General features: G+C 42.1%; 2 protein-coding genes and 2 non-coding genes across 4 annotated transcripts; all 4 read right to left on the bottom strand.

The window, feature by feature from the left end:
* Window positions 1-938: 938 nt before the first annotated feature.
* On the bottom strand, window positions 939-7,427 carry rrm2 (ribonucleotide reductase regulatory subunit M2). The gene is made up of 10 exons (XM_014204856.2): window positions 7,127-7,427; window positions 6,811-6,879; window positions 6,054-6,197; window positions 5,843-5,959; window positions 5,618-5,751; window positions 4,911-5,005; window positions 4,698-4,831; window positions 4,419-4,523; window positions 2,298-2,411; window positions 939-1,417 (listed from the first exon to the last, which is right to left on the bottom strand). Exons 1-10 carry the CDS (start codon window positions 7,217-7,219, stop codon window positions 1,265-1,267), a joined length of 1,158 nt encoding a protein of 385 aa, XP_014060331.1. The 5' UTR covers window positions 7,220-7,427; the 3' UTR covers window positions 939-1,264.
* On the bottom strand, window positions 1,575-1,713 carry LOC123743635 (small nucleolar RNA SNORD94). The gene has a single exon (XR_006770491.1). It is a non-coding gene; the product is annotated as a small nucleolar RNA SNORD94 (small nucleolar RNA).
* On the bottom strand, window positions 5,424-5,564 carry LOC123743636 (small nucleolar RNA SNORD94). Its single transcript, XR_006770492.1, has one exon. It is a non-coding gene; the product is annotated as a small nucleolar RNA SNORD94 (small nucleolar RNA).
* A 1,851-nt stretch (window positions 7,428-9,278) lies between the features above and the next one.
* On the bottom strand, window positions 9,279-19,593 carry klf11a (Kruppel like factor 11a). The gene is made up of 4 exons (XM_014204855.2): window positions 19,372-19,593; window positions 17,135-17,386; window positions 10,394-11,357; window positions 9,279-10,253 (listed from the first exon to the last, which is right to left on the bottom strand). The coding sequence occupies exons 2-4, from the start codon at window positions 17,360-17,362 to the stop codon at window positions 9,967-9,969; spliced, it is 1,479 nt and encodes a 492-aa protein (XP_014060330.1). The 5' UTR covers window positions 17,363-17,386; window positions 19,372-19,593; the 3' UTR covers window positions 9,279-9,966.
* Window positions 19,594-20,566: the final 973 nt, after the last annotated feature.

Genomic DNA, 20,566 nt, shown 5'->3' with positions numbered 1-20,566 from the left:
TTGTCATACTTGAGTAAAAGTATGACAGAATTCCAACATTTATTTTAAACAAATCGTACAATGGATGGGTTGGCTGAAAACGCCACGAAAGCTGTTCGCTTCCATTTGTCAGAAGTCCGCCTGTTTTGATTTTGGATGGCCAGCCATAAATGGCTCATACTACTATTTCAAACTCAAATGCCAGAGTGTAATAGTAACAAAAGGAAATGCTATACTTAAGTCCAAACCAGATGGCACAATTGTTTTGGAACAGCAGTGTAGAGTACTTTAAAGTATTTTACTAAAGTACTACAAGTCAAGCTTTGGGGTATCTGTACTTCCTCTTTTTACATTCCTAAAAAAAAACTTTACTCCATATGTTGTCCCTGACACCCAGAAGTTACATTTTGAATGCATAGCAGGATAGAAATGGTCCATTCACACACACTTAACACCCCTGGTCTTCCTTACTGCCTCGGATCTGGCACTCAAACACACATGCTTTGTAAATTGTCTAATGGAGTGTTCCCCTGGCGATCCATACATTTTAATAGAATGGTGCCAACTGGTTTGCTTAATAAGGAATTTGAAATGTATTTTTGCAATTCGATGCAGTTGTGTTTAGTGAGTCCGCCAGATCAGAGGCAATAAGGATGACAAAACATTCTATTAATGGGTGTGGAATGGGACCATATTGCTGTCCTGCCTGAGCATTCAAAATGTAATTTATTTGGAGTCAGGGAAAATTAGTAAAGTATTGTCTTTAGGAATTCAGTGGAGTAAGTCAGTCAAGTACAGATGCACCACTGAAACGATATTAGCTACTCCAAATGACCACAAATGTAATTACAGGGGTCAGCTGATTTTAACTTTAATTCCAAGAGTTCGCTCTTCAGTATTACCATCTGTAAACTAAGAAAACACTGGGCTAAAATAATTATAAAAACAGCTGCTGCATATTGAATTTGTACATTTTATTACAAAACCCCAGATAAAAACAATTAAAAAAGCTACTATACAAATACATAAAACCAGACTTGTACTGGAGATGAGGTGGGTTGTGCATGGTGATGTCTGGAGCCGACAATAAGACTTAGTCTTCATCCCAAAACCAGGACCCATGGGAGCTCTGGTCAAAAGCAGTGCAATATATAGTGAGCCATTTGAGAAGCATTCTTAGGAACGGATGATGGGGGCTACAATGAGGTGGTCCAGTAACATGTAGCTAGGCCCATGTCCTCTTCAAGTGTTGAAAGTGTCAATGTCTCCAGAGCTTAGCAGAGCTTTAGAAGTCAGCATCCAGCCGGAAGGCGTTGTCTGTAGTGCCAGACATCACACCCATCCTCTGGTACTCCCCTACCCGCTTCTCAAAGAAGTTAGTCTTGCCCTCCAGTGAGATGTTCTCCATGAAGTCAAATGGATTCTCCACTCTGTAGATCTAAAATGTAAGAGTCAGTGGAAAGTTTGTTAAATGCTTCCGTTTGAGGCAAACCCAAATTAAATACTGTACATTGCCATATAGCAAAGTTTTTGCAGACTTACAGTAGTGAGCTCCTACATTTTACATGTCCATGCTTTTACTATAGCTTTACAGGCAAGACTCAGTCAAGCGTCTATATCATGTTGGCACCCCAAGTCAGCAGACCACATGCCCACAGAGCTGAGAACTTGCACCAACACTCAGCTCCCATTATCAGCTGAGGTACGTACCCCTGCGCTTTTCATCATTGCTAGCTCATTTCAGATTTAATTTCAAATCAAAGTGCATGGACCCATGGAAATAGTTACAACTAAAACATGGGGTTTGTAACCCTTCATGTCAAAGGACACATTTGTCTCAAGGGACAAGGGAAGACTATCAATTGGTTTAGCTCAACTGTCATCTCCCTCCTTTTGAGAATGGGCAAAGAGGAAACAAATGGGCTTGTATGAAATAAGACTCGTACTCCACTCATGCATCAGGAAAATTACATTTACAGGGGTGGAATCTTTAAATAAGTGTGAAGTGAAAAACTAATTTAGCTAGATGTGCGAGACATTTTATAGATAAAAGGATTAGGGTAGTTTTCAAATGTGTATGCTTTTCAGCAGATTCAAAGGGGGTGTGGCAGATCAAAACTCTTCCGCGATTGACTCTGGTAGAATACTTGTTTCCTCGGCAGGAGGACACTCCATTCACATACCGTCTAATTGACATGCAAACAGAGAGGACAGTCTTTAGCCTAAGTCTCCCAAGGTGTGCTTCCAAAATGGCACCCAATTCCCTACATAGGGAATAGAGTTACATGAGATGACAAAGCCATGGACCATAATCTCACCTTGTCAAAGCCCAGCTCCAGCATCAGCCTGTCAGCAACAAACTCAATGTACTGAGTCATCAAGTCACAGTTCATACCAATCAGCTTTACAGGCAGGGCTTTTGTCAGGAACTCCTGAAATGTGAACAAAAAAACAACAATTAGACCATATTTTTTTTTATAAGCAGGGTACAAAAAGCTAATGTCCCAAATGGCACTACTTTATAAGGGCCCATAGATCTGGTAAAAAGTAGTGCAGTATAGGTCAAAAGGTACCATTTGGAGTAGGTTTAAAGCAGCCCAGGAGTAGGTTTAAAGGCCAAGTGCAGTCAAATTAGATTTCTCTGTTTAATATACACAGGGTTTGGAATAACTGAAAACGATGCCCTTTTAGTGTAGAAGTCATTTTAAAAGACTGTCTGAAATGTCAGCCTGTTTTGGTGGAATGGAGTTTAGGCCAGCCCAGTGATGTCACCAGGCAGTAAATTAGTTAGACCAATAAGAGACTACCAAACCTCTGCCTACAGCTAGTTTTCCCCCTCAGACCACTCCCAGCAAATTCTGCTTTAGAAATTGCTGTTTGCTAAGAAGCCATGCATTTCTTTGACAATTTTCATTGAAAACAATCACAGTAAGGTACTTAACCTGTCTGGGCTAGGGGGCAGTATTTTTACGTCCGGATTAAAAAAAACGTACCCAATTTAAACTGGTTACTACTCTTTCCCAGAAACGAGAATATGCATATTATTAGTAGATTTGGATAGAAAACACTGACGTTTCTAAAACTATTTGAATGGTGTCTGAGTATAACAGAAATCATATGGCAGGCAAAAACCTGAGAAAATTCCAAGCACGAAGTGGCCCGTCTGCAATTTTGTAATTCTCCCTTTGCTTCTCTATCGAAACTACAGTGCCCGTGGGGTTATGTAGCACTTTCTAAGGCTTCCATCAGAAAGCGGATTGACGCATCTCCTATCTCCGGGCAGAGTACAGGAGCACAGTTTGTCAGCGGACTGCCTGGTGGCTAAGAGATTGGAAATGCGCATTCACGAGACCTCACAATTTTTTCTCTTCCTTTTTGAATGAATACAGCATTGTCCGGTTGGAATATTATCGCTATTTTACGAGAAAAATACCATAAAAATTGATTTTAAACAGCATTTGAAATGCTTCTAAGTACGGTAATGGAACATTTAGAATTTTTTGTCTCGAAATGCGCTCGCGCGTTACCCTTTGGATAGTGACCTGAACGCACGAACAAAACAGAGGTATTTGCACATGCCTATGGATTATTTAGAACAAAAACATTTGTTGTGGAAGTAGCAGTCCTGGGAGTGCATTCTGACGAAGAACAGCAAAGGTAATCCAATTTTTCTAATACTAATTCTGAGTTTAGTGAGCCCCGAACTTGGCGGGTGTCAAATTAGCTAGCCGTGATGGCTGAGCTATGTACTCAGAATATTGCAAAATATGCTTTCGCCGAAAAGCTATTTTAAAATCTGACATAGCGATTGCATAAAGGAGTTCTGTATCTATAATTCTTAAAATAAGTGTTATGTATTTTGTCAACGTTTATCATGAGTAATTTAGTAAAATCACCGGAAGTTTTCGGTGGGAATACAATTTCTGAACATCACACGCCAATGTAAAAAGCTGGGTTTTTTTTTAAATATAAATATGAGCTTGATTGAACAAAACATGCATGTATTGTATAACAATGTCCTAGGAGTGTCATCTGATGAAGATCAAAGGTTAATGCTGCATTTAGGGTTTTTGTGACATATGCTTGCTTGAAAAATGGCTGTGTGGTTATTTGTGTCTATGTACTTTCCTAACATAATCTAATGTTTTGCTTTCGCTGTAAAGCCTTTTTGAAATCGGACAATGTGGTTAGATTAATGAGTCTTATCTTTCAAGTGGTGTAAAATAGTCGTATGCTTGAAATATTGAAATTATAGCATTTGAGGTTTTTGTATTTCGCGTCACGCTCTTCCACTGGCTGTTGAATAGAGTGGGACGCTAACGTCCCACCTAGCCCATAGAACTGAATTGTTACCCAGAAATGATTTAATAGAAAAAACAGCTGCATCGGACTTTCAGTCTGGGTCAGGGAAACATGTCCTTTTTGTTTAATCAACATACCTGCTCAATCTCCACTGCATTCCTGATCAGATTGGTGACAGTCTCCTTTGAGGGCTTATTCACCAGGTGCTTGAACATGAGGCAGGCAAAGTCACAGTGCAGGCCCTGGATTCATATGGAACTAGTTAGTAAGATAATGTCAACTAGTCATGAAGAATGTTGCTTTTTCAGTGAAACAAGCACATAAGGTATCCAACGTCATGCAGTTTTGTAACCAAATAGTTGTAATGATTTAGCATGCTGGGATCATTTGTAAATCAAGGTAATAAAAACACTCACCTCGTCTCTGCTGATGAGCTCGTTGGAGAAGGTTAGGCCTGGCATGAGCCCCCTCTTCTTTAGCCAGAAAATGGCAGCAAAGGAGCCAGAAAAGAAGATCCCCTCAACAGCTGCAAAGGCAACCACACGCTCACCTGGAATACAAACATAGCCCATTACCAATTGACAACCCAATCATGTGCAGGTTGTTAGGAAAAAAAGATATGTACATACCAAATTTAGCACTTTTGTTGCCAATCCAGTTCAGGGCCCAATCAGCCTTCCTCTTCACACAAGGGAGGGTTTCAATGGCATTGAAGAGGTAGTCCCTGTATGACAAAGAAAAGTATTAGACAACATTGTCACTAAAAGTTGACAGCTGCACTATAAAATGCTTAAGACTTAAAAAAGTGCAATGTGTAGAAATCACTGCCATTTTCTGGTTGATAAGAACACTAAGTTCTAATTTCAGCTTATGTGACAAGACATGCAAAGTATAGTATCATTGTACTTTCAAACTATTTTCAGTTGAGGCTATGTACAAAACTGAAAATAAAAGATTAAAAACGTAACGGGAAGCATAGAAGTAGTGCACATAGAACATTGCAACTGCTTAGACTCGCTTTAAATGTCAATTTCCTGATCTGTAACTCATTCCTATGCAAATTTGGTCATGTCACCCTAAAACCTACATATTGCAGGCGGGTCTTGAATTAAGGGAATTGGTGGTGTATATTTTATTATCATGAGGCGCAGTCTGGCATCTATATCATGTTCGGACCCCCTCCCGCCAGCAGACCACATGCCCACGGAGCTAAGAACCAGCAGCTACACTCAGTTCCCATTAAAAGCTGAAGTACATACACCTGCGCTTCTCATCACTGCCAGAAAATACAAAACGTCCCTGCACTACCAACTAAGTGCTTAACTGACAGTCTGACCTCTCTTTGGGGTCTTTGATGTAGGTGTCAATGAGCAGGCTGTACATCTCAGAGTGGATGTTCTCCATGGCGATCTGGAAACCATAGAAGCATCTTGCTTCTGTCACCTGGACTTCCTGTGTAAATCGCTCCACCTAGTAGACAAACAGGAAATTAGATCGGTGATTTCTTGACAGCATGAATAGCTAAATATTGATTGTTGTATTGTACACACGCGCAATTTACCAGGTTCTCATTGACAATGCCATCGCTAGCAGCGAAGAAAGCCAGTATGTGAGAGATGAAGTATCTCTCCTCTTCCTTCAGAGACTCCCAGTGTTGTGTATCTTTGGACAGATCAACCTGGAAAACAAAATGATAAATAAAATCTCATTAAGCAGCTCACATATCATTTACTTATGCCAACACCACTAATAATGCAGCAACTTGGACATACCTCCTCTGCAGTCCAGAAAGAAGCTTCCGCCTTCTTATACATCTGCCAGATGTCATGATACTTGATAGGGAAAATGACAAACCGGCGTGGATTTTCCTTCAGGAGTGGCTCTTCTTCAGCATTGAATTTCGCGACATCTTTAGACTAACAAAGTAATAAATAAATAAATAAAAAAAAATGGTTTAATCACATTACTGGTAAAATGTTGCTGAGGTAAAACAAACATTGGTCAATGGTTAGAAAAGCCTAATCTGCTTATAATTGAAGTGGAAATACATGCATGTAATAAGACAAAAAGGCATAGCAGTTTATGTAGAATGTCAAGATTCTAACAACGCCCAACGTTAGTGTTGAGTTATGCTATGTAACGTTAGTTAGCTTGTTAGCAGTAGCTTGTGACGTGTTCCAAGACAAAGGCTTTCGTAACATGGCTAGAATGGAAGACTACTGGCTAGCAACTGACGTTAGCCTTATGAAACACTTGAGTAGCCAGCTTGTGTAACTACTTCTAACCATGCAAACATATGCTTGCCTTACTGGAGTTCCTCGATTACTAGCTTACATTTGACATTGGCGACATCATGATTTGATGACTCGGCAGCTAGCTAGAATAGGCGACATTATTTGCGGCAAATGAACACCTCAGACACATTCTAGCTAATTACCAGGTTAACGTCAATTACGCTTGTCAATAAGTTACGAAATGATCACTGCATAAACTGACAGTTTCAAGCAAAAGAAGCCATTGTTCACGCACCTCAGAATCTGCAAAGATTTTGCGCGCGGTTTTCGAGGCCAGAATCCGGGTCATGTTCAGGCTGGGAGGCTGCATTGGGAGGAATTACACGTTATCTTTGACAAATAAATAACTGGCTTCCTTAGTTTACATTCAATTGAATAATGTGTTAGACAAAAAGACGTGACAGATTAACGTTGCCTAACTAGGTTACGGCTAGTAACGTCATTTAGTTAACCAGTTGAGGCGAGTTTGCCAAACTATCTTTTAAAAATCAGACCACCGACATTAAAAATAGCTAGATAAAATAAATATAGTTCGTGGATTTCAAACTTACCGTGTTTTCCTTGTCAACGAGTGAAATATTGTCCATTTGAGTGGTGATAGCGTTTTCATTTTTCTTGGCGAGTGGTGAGCGAGTTGCAAACATTTTTAATGACAGACGAGTTACACAACAGAAACAATTGGAGGATAAGTTAAACGTCAATAAAATTACAAAAAAAAAGATATATTCACAGCTATCTACAGTACAACCTCCTTGACTAGATCAACGCCAACAAATGAAACGCGAATGACTCGAGTTCCCCGTATTTATTGAAATTCTGGCGGTCGATTCCAAGCGGTCAATAGAAACAAAGCTTTTGTTGGTATTTAAATTTCCAAGAGGGTGCAGCCAATCAGATTGCACTTTTCTCACGTGTCACTTTAAAGATTGCGGGAAAACTGTCGGCAGTGTTACAAAACCAAGAAAGGAAGAAGTTACAAAATGTCAGGAAAGGCGCGCTAAAGTGAAACAATAGAGCTATGCCATTAGTTATAAAAAAAATAAAAAAAAAACTTTGACTATACTATGTTTTTAAAACGTTGAATTACAAAACATAATGTCACATAAAGTTAGAAATGTGTAGAAAAATACGACAAACGGCAAGTAAAATAAGTTTACTAGCAAGTTGGATGACTGGCTAGTGGCTAACTAACTAACAAGATTTTCAGTAAACTTAACATGTGCAAATATTTGTATGAACATAACAAGATTCAACAACTGAGACATAAACTGAACAAGTTCCACAGACATGGGACGAAGAGAAGTGGAATAATGTGTCCCTGAACAAAAGGGGGGTCAAAATCAAAAGTAACAGTCAGTATCTGATATGGCCACCAGCTGCATTAAGTACAGCAGTGCATCTCCTCATGGAGATTTGCCAGTTCTTGCTGTGAGATGTTACCCCACTCTTCCACCAAGGCACCTGCAAGTTCCCTCACATTTCTGGGGGGAATGGCCCTAGCCCTTTCTACTGACTCTGAAAAACACCAAAAGAAAGATGTCCAGGGTCCCTGTTCATCTGCGTGAACGTGCCTTAGGCATGCTGCAAGGAGGCATGAGGACTGCAGATGTGGCCAGGGCAATAAATTGCAATGTCCGTGTGAGACGCCTAAGACAGGGCTACAGGAAGACAGGATGGACAGCTGATCGTCCTCGCAGTGGCAGACCACGTGTAACAACACCTGCACAGGATCGGTACATCCGAACATCACACCTGCGGGACAGGTACAAGATGACAATAACAACTGCCCGAGTTACACCAGGAACGCACAATCCCTCTATCAGTGCTCAGACTGTCCGCAATAGGCTGAGAGAGGCTGGACTGAGGGCTTGTAGGCCTGTTATAAGGCAGGTTTTCACCAGACATCACTGGCAACAACGTCGCCTATGGGCACAAACCCACCGTCGTTGGACCAGACAGGACTGGCAAAAAGTGCTCTTCCCTGACAGGTGCGGTTTGTCTCAACCAGGGGTGACGGTCGGATTTGCGTTTATCGTTAAAGGAATGAGCGTTACACCGAGGCCTGTACTCTGGAGCGTGATCGATTTGGAGGTAGAGGGTCCGTCATGGTCTGGGGCAGTGTGTCACAGCATCATCGGACTGAGATTGTTGTCATTGCAGGCAATCTCAACGCTGTGCGTTACAGGGAAGACATCCTCCCTCATGTGGTACCCTTCCTGCAGACACATCCTGACATGACCCTCCAGCATGTGTCCATAAAGTTACGAACTGGAAACCTGACAAGGCTTTACTTTATTCACACACATTGTAAAGTATTTATTTCCACTGAGTGGCGCTGTATGGCCTATATTTTAGTGGGAGCGCTTACAGGGACCTTTCAATATTTTGCTTTTGTGAATGTCGGTCAGTAAGGCAAATGGGCGGGTACTGTGTTAGCCAGTTAAAATCCTCTGATCATATTCCAGCTGAATGGATGTTTTCCAATTGGTCACGTCCCCTTAGCGCTCTAAAATACTGCAATGTGATTTGAGGAACGTTGTTACTGGGTGGTGTGATGAGACTGGTATTCGAAATCAAAGGGGATCAAGTGCAATTGTGTTACAGAATACGTAATATTGTCGTCAACACTGCTGAGAATGAGAAATAGCAAGATTGGGTGTTTCATCATCATGTTATTGAGAAAATATAGAGCAGACTACCAAGTTTACTAGTGTATTTTATTATGGGAAAAAACAATGGGACTCATAATAATTACAATTGCCTACATTGAAAGCTAGTAAAACTACACATTGGGAAAGCACTTTTCAAAAAATGTGACCATGGCATATCTATAGAATTCATTCATAAATGGATTACTCATATTATTAGTATGGTGAGGCTTTATAAAGTATTTATTAAGTAATAATATACTGTATCTGTAATTAAAAAAACAATCAAGCTATCAAAAACAGCACTTTTTAAGACATATGTTTATTAAATAATATGCGAAGCAAGAAAGTAGGTAGTATCACAGTGAGGTATAATGTCCACTGACACATTTTAAAATATCAATAACATATATTCAATAAATGCAGATTGGAATACACGTAACATTCATATATAGATATTCAAATATACATATTTATAATCACAGAGACAAATAGTAACAGAAAAGCACGATGCAAACGCTTTGGCAAAAAGAGTGCATACATTTTGCTAAACATTACATACTGTATACATATTACAGATCGAAAGTACAAAACAAGCATAATAAAAAAATCCAGTGCAAGGTCAGTTTGTCTCTGTCCATGAATGAGTAGCAGCCTATAGTTTTTGTTTAATTTAAACCCCTGGTTTTGTGTGGTTGGTGGTGGTATATTGTCCTGAGATGACCGTACGGCCTGAGACCCAGCTAATTAGGAGAAGGGACCAGCACACTGAGAGGAAGGCTGGAGCCGCTCGACGGACCCTTAGATGCCGCCATCTTGTTGACTTCCGTCGGCCACGTGGCGGTCCTCTTGGTGGTCATGTGTCGGCGAGCATGCTTGGTCAAGTGGTCGCTGCGCATGAAGCGCCGATCGCACATGTTACACACAAACTTCTTCTCGCCGGTGTGTGTTCGCCGGTGGCGGGAGAGCTCGTCGGAGCGGGCAAACTTCTTGTCGCAGCCCTCCCAGTGGCAGCTGAATGGTTTCTCACCTGGACGGCATGGGACAAATGGAAACTATATCAGTAGGAGATAACCCCACTACCTATTCAACATGACCATTAATCAAATTGCCATTGGTTAGGATATCCAGTAAATTGTCTAACAAGTGTGGTGAGGAGGTAGTACCTACCAGTGTGAGTTCTGAGATGGGCCTTGAGGTGGGAACTTTTGAAGTAGGTCTTCTTACAGCCCAGGAAGTTACAGACGTAGTTCCGTCTGCGGGAGAAGTCGGCTTGTGTGGCATTACTATTCTGCCCTGAGGGCATGTAAACTGGAGCTGGGGCCAGGGGCAGGAGCTTGGTGTTCCCGAGGGTCATGACAGTCTGTTGGCATGACGAGGCCTGGGAAACAGGGGACTGGGGAACCACAAACATCACTGTCCCGCGAGTCACTGAGGAGCCCACCAGCTGCAGCGGCTGGGGGAAGGAGGATGGTGACTGGGCTAGTATTGGCTTGGGCCCCCCCCGGGTCTGCATCTGGACCGGACCCTGATGGACAAACGCAGATATCATCCCTGTCCGCCCATTGACTGGAAACACCTGGCAGAGGACCTGGGAGCTTTGGATGGGGAGCGAGGACCGGGAGATGGCTGTGGCCTGGGATGGGGAACTTTCAGTGGGAGGAGTGGAGGGGCCTGTGCTGCTGTCAGGTGAGGATGGACTAACGTCCTTCTCTACCTTAACACACGGACCAGTGCTGCAGCTTTGTGGTTCAGTCTGCATGGGAATGGTCTCAGCCAAAGAGGCTGCTGTAGGGTTTCTGTTGGAGGAGGTGTGCTGTATCCCTATGAGGGACTGAGGTGGAATGTTGATACTGTGCTGTGAGAGGGACCTGTCAGCAGTGTGACGGATAACGCTGGTCACCATGGCTCTGCTGGCTAGCTCTTGAGCTCCAGAGCTCTCTAAGAGGGGGGCCGTGCCAAGTTGTTGGCCCAGGAGAGGGGCATTCCTGTGGGGCAGACCTGCACAGAGTCTTGGCCGGGATAAGACTGGTCTGGGGCCTGAGCTGGAGCTGGCCAATGAGGTGGTGGTGGTGAGGACAGCTGTGGAGGTGGAGGTCTCGGCAAAGATGGGGCTCTGAGGGGGGGTCATGCACTGGAAAAAGACAGAGAAAGATGAATTAAAGCAGGAATCGCAGGTCGTCCGTGACCCTATGCTGCCCCATTTCTGGTGTAGTGTTTTCGCTTTGAACGAAAACAAGGGGGTTGAGCCCTGGGCTGCTTCTGGACTAGGTGTGTCTTTGTGCTAATACCGCCTACTCGAATGACCCTGCTGCCCCGGAGCCAGTGTTGCCAGCTTAGTAACTTTGTCATTATATTTCGCCACTTTTACTGGGAAAATTTCTAGCGAAAATTTCAGCTACTTTTCAGGCTGCCTTTAGAGTGTTTTGACACAGGGGGTTTCTATGGTTTTGATAGCATTTAGCGACTTTCCCCACTCAATTCTGCTACAAACGTGAGTGGGAGAAAATGTCTGTGCAACAGAAGTCACATCAATGGTGCATACACAGACAGAGAAGCACAAGGGGAGGGGGTGTACGGCTGGAGAGGGGGTGAAAACGCTACGTCAGGGACTGCAGCTGTGCCGCATCAAGGCAAATTGGTGCTGGGATGTCGTCGCAGCAACATGATCTAGCGACTTCTAGCTTAATCAAGGAGCCAATAGTGGATCTCACTGAAAAATAGTTGGTATTTTTTGCTATGCTTTGTGATTCAATAGTTATTTTGTTGGTAATCGACCAAAATAGTTAGCTATGTTTGCCTATTGAGTTTGTTTGCCTGCCTATATATAGCATTGATTCCTACCTAGTGTGAACTACCCACCAGAACGACTGAATAACCAGCGTGGTCAGACAAGTTAACAATGGCTCATCTGCATGACATATTGGTAGACTATGGGCCATCAAGTCATAGGATGGTCACATTAGCATTAAACGTTACACTGGCTACAGAACAACATCACATCCTTTGGAAAGTATTCAGACCCCTTGACATTTTGCTAGGTTTCAGCCTAAATCATTTTTTCTCCTCGTCAATCTACACACAATACCCCATAATGACAAGGCAAAAACAGGTTTAGAACCTTTTGCTAATTTATTCAAAATAGAAAACTTAAATATTACATTTACATAAGTATTCAGACCCTTTACTCAGTACTTTGGCAGCGATTACAGCCTTGAGTCTTCTTGGATATGCTGCTACAAGCTTGGCACACTTGTATTTGGAGAGTTTCTCCCATTTTTCTCTGCAGATCCTCTCAAGCTCTGTCAGGTTGCTGCACAGCTATTTTCAGGTCTCTCCAGAGATGTTCGATCGGGTTCAAGTCCAGGCTCTGGCTGGGCCACTCAAGGACATTCAGAGACTTGTCCCGAAGCCACTCCTGCATTGTCTTGGCTGTGTGCTTAGGGTTGTTGTCCTGTTGGAAGATGAACCTTCGCCCCAGTCTGAGGTCCTGAGCGCTCTGGAGCAGGTTTTCATCAGGATCTCTCTGTACTTTGCTCCGTTCATCTTTCCCTCAATCGTGACTAGTTTCCCAGTCCCTGCCGCTGAAAAACATCCCCACAGCATGATGCTGCCACCATCATGCTTAACCGTAGGGATGGTGCCAGGTTTCCTCCAGACGTCAAGTCCTTTGGGTTGTCCGAGTCCAAGTGGTCCGAGTCCAAGTGGGTTGTCATGTGCCTTTTATTGAGGAGTGGCTTCCGTCTGGCCACTCTACCATAAAGGCCTGATTGGTGGAGTGCTGCAGAGATGGCTGTCCTTCTGGAAGGTTCTCCCATCTCCACAGGGAGGCTCTATCAGAGTGACTATCGGGTTCTTGGTCACCTCCCTGACCAAGCAAGGCCCTTCTCCCCCGATTGCTCAGTTTGGCCAGGCGGCTAGCTCTAGGAAGAGTCTTGGTGGTTCCAAACTTTTTCCATTTAAGAATGTGTTCTTGGGGTCCTTCAAGGCTGCAGACATTTTTTGGTACTCTTCCCCAGATCTGTGCCTCGACACAATTGTGTCTTGGAGCTCTACGGACAATTCCTTCGACCTCGTGGCTTGGTTTTTGGTCTGATATGCACTGTCAACTGTCACTGCATGTAAAATACACTGTTGTGACTGGCTTATTTGGTGGTATCCTACATTCAATATAATACATGAGTTGAATTAAAACATGTTTTACACCCTAGTTATGAGTTGTCCATAATTCATGAGTTAATGCCTGGAGTCTTCACAGATCGTGTGACATAAAACACTACCTTTCTTTCCTTACATTAATGACAGTCTTATTTGTCATTATTAAGCATTTAACAATTGAATTAGAACATTGAATTTACTTAATCCCTGTACAAATGATGGTTCTTGGAGATCTTGGAAAAATGCACTGTGTAAGTGTAACTATGCCTATGTAACATTTCATTATGTGAAAACAGTTCTCATGGGCACACAAATAAAAATGTAGGCCTATGCCATTGCAAAATCGAATGCTTCTAACCTAAAGAGTCAACTGTCTAGTGATATTGTCGACCTCATCAGCTGATCCAGGAAAGAAAACAAATATTGATAGAAAAATCATGAAGCTGAATATATGTTCTATTACTTCTGGCCACGGAGAACACCAGTACCTGCACGCACCAGGAAAAACAAAGCAATGAGAGCTCTAAACAGCAGACTGAAAAAAGCAAACAATGATAAATCAACGGATAAATCTAATGCATTGGAATAAAGGCTATTTTTTTTATCAGGGCAAACAAATGGCAAAAATGGACAGCGCCGCCACAGAAATGTACCACTAGTTTGCACTATGTTCACAACTACGGAGAGCATTGAAGAAGATGTGATTTATAAATGGTGTGTACGTTCTCACTAACGTACTCATATTTTATCAATATTATGTTATTGTTCTGGACCTGTTAGTTGTTTAGCACCCCCTAGTGGCAGTTTAAGTGCAGCAGGGTGGAATATAACTGCTTGTGTCATGTGACAGGAAGCAGTTTCTGAAGTGAAGCAATGTTTGACAGAGTAGTTAGAATCCTTCTATATAAGCTGTGTAAGACACAATGTTTGTAAGTACATTTGTTTATTAACACAAAAGAAGTGTTTATCACATATAATTTTCATGCTTCTGTAAAAGATTAAGAATTGAGTTAGCGGTTAGCTACTTTGCATTGGCTTCAGTGCTATTTCTCCCCAGGGACATCTAGCTGAGTAATATCAAGCATACAGTTGCATTCTAGTAACTTTATTTTATATTTGACTCTAGATTGAGTACTCTTATTCCTTATATTTAGTGCAGTTATTGTGGAATACATTCTGTGCTCTATACTACTGTAACTGAAAACATACTTTACTGTTTGTTGCAGTTTCACACTGTGATTCAAGTAAACTTCCAAAACGGCACCCTATTTCTCACTGAGTTATTTGAATGAGTGTTTAGCTAACTGGATAGCTGGGTAAGGTCTATTTAGCGAGTCCAGTACAGTTATCAAATCAAAATACATTTTCTTTTGGCATATGCAGGATGTTCAGCATATGGGGATATGACATATTGTACCGTGTACTATGAAATAACAATTTGTTTCATGTTTTCCCAATGTCAACCTATAATGCACAGGATAGCTTGGACTTGTTGGATGGAGGAAACATAGTCAGCCATAAATGTGAATATCCTAACCCTTCAGCTACACTACACGCTTCGCCATCAGCAGTGTCCGTGTGACGTTCTACCTGCTGCATCAGAAACCAACCAAATCAACATTTCAATTCAAGATAGAAATAAGGTTTGCATCAGCCATTGAGAATTGACCCTCTGTAGCATGGCAGTAAGGATGCATTGTGGTTATACTGGCTCTGATGACCTTCTAGTAGGGGTTGAAAGGTGGGAACCAGGAACAGCACATAACAGTTTGTGGCCTGGAGGTGAGGGACCTGGCAACAGAGTTGTTATTCCAAGCTGCTATGTGTGGAAAGTACTGGCCTCCCGTGATCCGCTTCAGCAAATGTTAGGCTTTATTCCTGGGAGCTGGTAGCTAGCTGTATATGTCCTGCCTTGTGTGTGTTTCATTTAAGTTCTACAAGTGTTCAGTTGTCATTGTAATTGTCCCATTTCTTTTTAGAAATCAGTCACATTTTTGTTTTTAATTTTTAATTCAAATGTAAATGTGGATTTTTTTTACATAACAGAGATTTGTGGTCAGTTTTTTTTTATCATGCAGTAAGTAGTCCAAGTTATCCATGGTTCTGTTACTCCGGCAGTGTTGATGGTGATTGGAAAGAAAAAGTCATATCACTCGAATAAATTGAAATCCCTTATTTGCGCAAGTGTCAAAGGCCTTTCCAAACCAAAAATGTCAGAATACAGACGATGTTAGCTAGCTAGCTAAGTATGTGTTAGCTAGCTTGAACACTGAACACACTACGGTTAGCAGCTAATGTAGCTAGCTGGCAAAAAATGCAACCAACACTTACAGTGCATTTGGAAAGTATTCAGAGCCCTTGACTTTTTCCACATTTTGTTTAAGCCTTTGTTACAAAGAAGATTCTCTGGTCTGATGAAACCAAGATTGAACTCTTTGGCCTGCATGCCAAGTGTCACGTCTGGAGGAAACCTGGCACCATCCCTACGGTTAAGCATGGTGGTGGCAGCATCATGCTGTGGGGATGTTTTTCAGCGGCAGGGACTGGGAAACTAGTCACGATTGAGGGAAAGATGAACGGAGCAAAGTACAGAGAGATCCTGATGAAAACCTGCTCCAGAGCGCTCAGGACCTCAGACTGGGGCGAAGGTTCACCTTCAAACAGGACAACGACCCTAAGCACACAGCCAAGACAACGCAGGAGTGGCTTCGGGACAAGTCTCTGAATGTTCTTGAGTGGCCCAGCCAGAGCCCGGACTTGAACCCGATCGAACATCTCTGGAGACCTGAAAATAGCGCTGCAGCAACATGACAGAGCTTGAGAGGATCTGCAGGGAAGAATGGGAGAAACTGCCCAAATAAAGGTGTGCCAAGCTTATAGCGTTGTACCCAAGAAGACTCGCGAGGCCGTCATCGCTGCCAAAGGTGCTTCAACAAAGTACTGTGTAAAAGGTCTGAATACTTATGTAAATATGATATTTCATTTTTTTTGCTTTGTCATTATGGGATATTGTGTGTAGATTGATGAGAAAAAAAAACAATTTAATACATTTTAGAATAAGGCTGTAATGTAACAAATGTGGAAAAAGTCAAGGGGTCTGAATACTTTCCAAATGCATTGTACCTAACGTTACCAATCCATGAGAGCGGTGGCCATGTTGGCGTCACTCTTTCACCTTTCAAAATTAACTCCAATGTTTATCCGGTTTCTGGATTGGTCATGAACAGTCTTTTACTTGCTTCTTTTTCTCTTTTGGGGTCGTTGATTCAGATCCAAGAACAGAGAATGTTACCTGTTGGCTACGTCTGCTCTGTTTGTTTCTGGTGACAGTAACATTAGATTGCAAGTGAATTTCACTTCCTCTCCAGCTCCGGGGCAGCAGGGTCATTCGAGTAGGCGGGATTAGCCAGACACACCTAGCCCAGAAGGACAGCCCAAAACAGTTCAGGGCTCAATCCCCTTGTTTTCGTTCCATTTGAACCCACTACACAAGAAGTGGGGCGGCATAAGGTTGCCCACAACCTGCAGATTCTTGCTTTAAACATTTTAACTCTCAAATGTGACACAAACCCATTCAATTCTCTATTCCTAAAAAGCTGATTGTAGTTTTGATTAAAATGGCAGCCGCTGGTTAGTCCCAACCAATCATTTTTCTATACTCGGGCTACTAGACTAACTACGTTAGCATAGAAAAGTGATTTTTTACAGTAGAAATTCAAACCACTGAGGCCTACATAATGGGATTCCACTCACCAGTGATGAGAGTGCGATCAGATCCTTGGGGGACTCCATGCTCTCAGGGTGCAGGAGGAGAGAGTCGCAGGAGTCAGAGGTAGGTGTCAGGGGGCGTGGCTTGTGGTTTGCTGACCTTTGACCCCAGGAGCTCATGCTGACGAGCGCCTCGGCGGCCTCCAGGTCGTGGTACTCAAAGGTGCTGCAGCAGGACTGCTCACTGTCGTACCTGTTCCTCTCCATCATCATCACCCTGATGTCCGTTAGATCAGCCTGATGGGAGGCCACAGGGAAAATGCACCGCCAATCACCATCTGTGTCCCAAATGGAACCCCTTTCCCTATATAGTGCACTACCTTTGACCAGAGCCCTATGGGCCATTAGATCAGATGGAGTGTGGGAGAGAATGAGCCCACAGCGAGGATGCACCATTAACCAGACCAGAAATCAGTTTAGGCAATACTAACATGCACTCTAGTCTATTTATTCCCCCACCCTCCAAATAAAGAAAATTCTGTCCAAAAACTTAAATTGAACCGGCCCAGTGGGCTGAAGATGGACCAGCCCATCTGGCATTTGCCCAAACTGCCCATTAGCCAGTCCACTTCTTACTGCTGTTCTTTATTTTTTTATTTTTTTTGCGTATCTATTTTTTACTTAACACTTATTTTTCTAAACTGCATTGTTGGTTAAAGGCTTGTAAGTAAGCATTTCACTGTTGTATTCGGTGCATGTGACAAATACAATTTGATCACAATTACAGCTCAATAGCTTCTGATGGCTGCAGACTCTTTTCAACGCTGACAATCTATCTCACAAAATATCTCTAGAGTCCTACTACTGCAATGGTTCCCTCAGATGGTTTTAGCTCAAGTCATGAACCATATATGCCTCAAAATGGTGGAAAACACATATAGACAGTAGTCAATGAACAAGGGTTGGGTATTCTTCTAGATGTGCATGTAGCTATGTAGTGCAGTTTGTTGTCATCCGCTGAATGCTCAGCTGCACGTAGTGAGGCTGCTAGCTGCTTTAGAGGAATGGCGAGAGAGAGGGGCCCCACTGCAACGCTAGGCTAACGGCAGCCATTTGAGCGGGTGGCTGGCAGGTGGGTGCATCCAATCCTCCCAGTTCCCAGTAGCTCACATAACATTGGACATCACCAAAAAATAGACGTGAGTAATGTGCTACATCAACAACAAAAACCCACAATAGTCGATTTGATTAACATGTAAAAACTGTGTGGGCTGCATCAGGAAGTATTGGGTTGAATTGAGAACCCCCTCATTTTATTTAACTGTTGAACCCCCCCCCCCAGCAATAACAACCAGCCACTTGTTTTATTGACACACATGGAAGCAGCTCATAATCCAATTCCAATCTTCATGCTCTTATCAATTTGCTAATCTATGAATCAATCGTCAATTTATGTCCAAAATGTTCAACCAAGCAGACTGTGATAAATGGCACATAGTAATACATCTAACACAGTAGTCTAGTTGAGCCCCGCTAAAATGCTAAATGAGATGTACAGTTCCATTTGGCTTTTAGGGGCCACAATTACAATGTAACACGATATCAAATACAATTTTATTCGTCACATACACAGTTTACAGCAGGTATATCATGTGCAACGAAATGCTTATGCGCTAGCTCTCGCAACAATGCAGTACATTAATCAATAATAACAATAAAAGTAATTAAAAAAACAAGTAATGGAGTAGGTAGTATGCATATTAATAATGGACTGTATTTACAAATATAAGATGGGCAGTGACTTGGTCACGCAGTAGAATAAATAGAATATAATTGAACAGTAGCGTTGTGTGTGTGTGTGAGAGAGAGAGAATTCTACGCGCGTGTGAGTTCTGAGCGCATGTGTGTTTGTTTGTGTAACAATGTGTGTGTGTAACAATTTAAAATAACAACGTGTAATCATATTGAAAAAAGTATTATTACAATGTAACAATGCAGTGATATAAAGCGGATATAATGTAGCAATGTGTGATAACACCGTTGATACAGTGGCCGTGGCGCAGGGATACACTAGTTTCATTCTGACTTCAACTAAACCAGACTGCCTGGCTTAAAAAAAACATCACGTTCAACTTGGGCTGCTTGCTTCAATGCATTCAATTCAAGTTATATAATACTGTAATGTGTGTGTGTGTGTGTGTATGGAACTTATCGATGATCTTGAAATACCTGAAGATAACTGATCACTGATTTAAATTTAAAGTAAAAATCAATCAACTTACCCGACAAGATTGCTATGAATTCGGGGGTGATGTGAAAGTCACCATATGGAAAGTATGAGTAAAACAATAATAGTAGAGACAGTAGCAATTCAACAACTCAATGAGCCCTGAGCACACAAGTAATTCCCGCTGCCAGTTGTTGAGACTGGCCTTAGCTGAGTGAATCAAAAGGTGAGACGAAAAAAACAGAAACAAAATTCAGAGCAGACTGGCGGCTGGTAACATGTTACCAATCAAAAACAAAGGTGTAGCGGACGTTGTCCAATCAGAGCGCAAGCAGCGCGTGATCAGTACGTGTCTGCGTCGCGATTGGAGCAAAGAGGGTGCGTGGCTGTTGGAAGGCGTGACGAAGGAGTCAGTGGTGTCAGAGTAAACCCAGTGAACTCAATGCTCGAGAACTAGGGGAAAGGTTGAAACGGCGAATCGTGCACGCGTCTGGCTTGCTTTGGAACGGGAGAGCGCGCTAAGCGGGCATGCGCGAAATGGTCACAAAGAAATGAATAGGGAAACTGCAGAATGTAATACGTTGGCTTCGAAAATAAAGAATTAGCTGTGTTTTTTATTTTCTAAATCCGATAATATCTTATAGCGTCTAAACTGTTTTATTATCGATTCGTGTAATTGCATTGTAGAAATCTGGTGTATAAATGCCTGTTACTCTAAGTGTAAATAAATGTTGTGAATCAATCGGGTCATAAAATGCATATTAGATATTTTACATTTATTTTATATATACAGTAATACGATTATACAATCATTTTCTGATCTATGGGAATATATGTTGAAATATAAACGGAGCTTCATTGTCATGACATTCTGAACAACTGCATCAATACCCATAGTAAACAAAAACAATCCCACAATTTTTTAAAGTAAATAATCAAAATATGCAACATGATCAAATATGATCACAGAGTAGTGTGTGGAAGAATAGAAAATATCAACAAAGGGCCCACTGAAACACTTCTAAAATGCACAAATTACAGAATTTATAATATACTGAGATGTCATTTATATATATTTCAATGTATATTTAAATGTTAAATGCACACTCAGTGGCCAGTTTATAAGGTAAACCCATATAGTACCGGGTTGGACCCCTTTGCCTCCAGAACAGCCAAAATTCTTTGTGGCATGGAAACGTTGGTCAATTGGTATCAAGGGACCTAACGTGTGCCAGGAAAACATTCCCCAC

This window comes from Salmo salar, chromosome ssa06 (genome assembly GCF_905237065.1).
Source record: "Salmo salar chromosome ssa06, Ssal_v3.1, whole genome shotgun sequence".
Classification (NCBI taxonomy): domain Eukaryota; kingdom Metazoa; phylum Chordata; class Actinopteri; order Salmoniformes; family Salmonidae; genus Salmo; species Salmo salar.
Note: the sequence above shows the minus strand (reverse complement) of the source record. Positions and strands in the feature narration are given on the sequence as shown.

What these genes read in the sequence shown, in the direction of transcription:
- rrm2 (XM_014204856.2), bottom strand. Translation starts at nt 7,219, where the DNA reads ATGTTTGCAACTCGCTCACCACTCGCCAAGAAAAATGAAAACGCTATC. An exon ending in ATCAAAGACCCCAAAGAGAG is followed by an intron (nt 5,006 to 5,617) that starts GTCAGACTGTCA and finishes TTTGTCATACAG; the next exon opens with GGACTACCTCTTCAATGCCA. An exon ending in CAACAAAAGTGCTAAATTTG is followed by an intron (nt 4,832 to 4,910) that starts GTATGTACATAT and finishes TTTGTATTCCAG; the next exon opens with GTGAGCGTGTGGTTGCCTTT.
- klf11a (XM_014204855.2), bottom strand. Translation starts at nt 17,362, where the DNA reads ATGATGATGGAGAGGAACAGGTACGACAGTGAGCAGTCCTGCTGCAGC. An exon ending in TGATCGCACTCTCATCACTG is followed by an intron (nt 11,358 to 17,134) that starts GTGAGTGGAATC and finishes GTCTTTTTCCAG; the next exon opens with TGCATGACCCCCCCTCAGAG. An exon ending in CCATCTCAGAACTCACACTG is followed by an intron (nt 10,254 to 10,393) that starts GTAGGTACTACC and finishes CATGCCGTCCAG; the next exon opens with GTGAGAAACCATTCAGCTGC.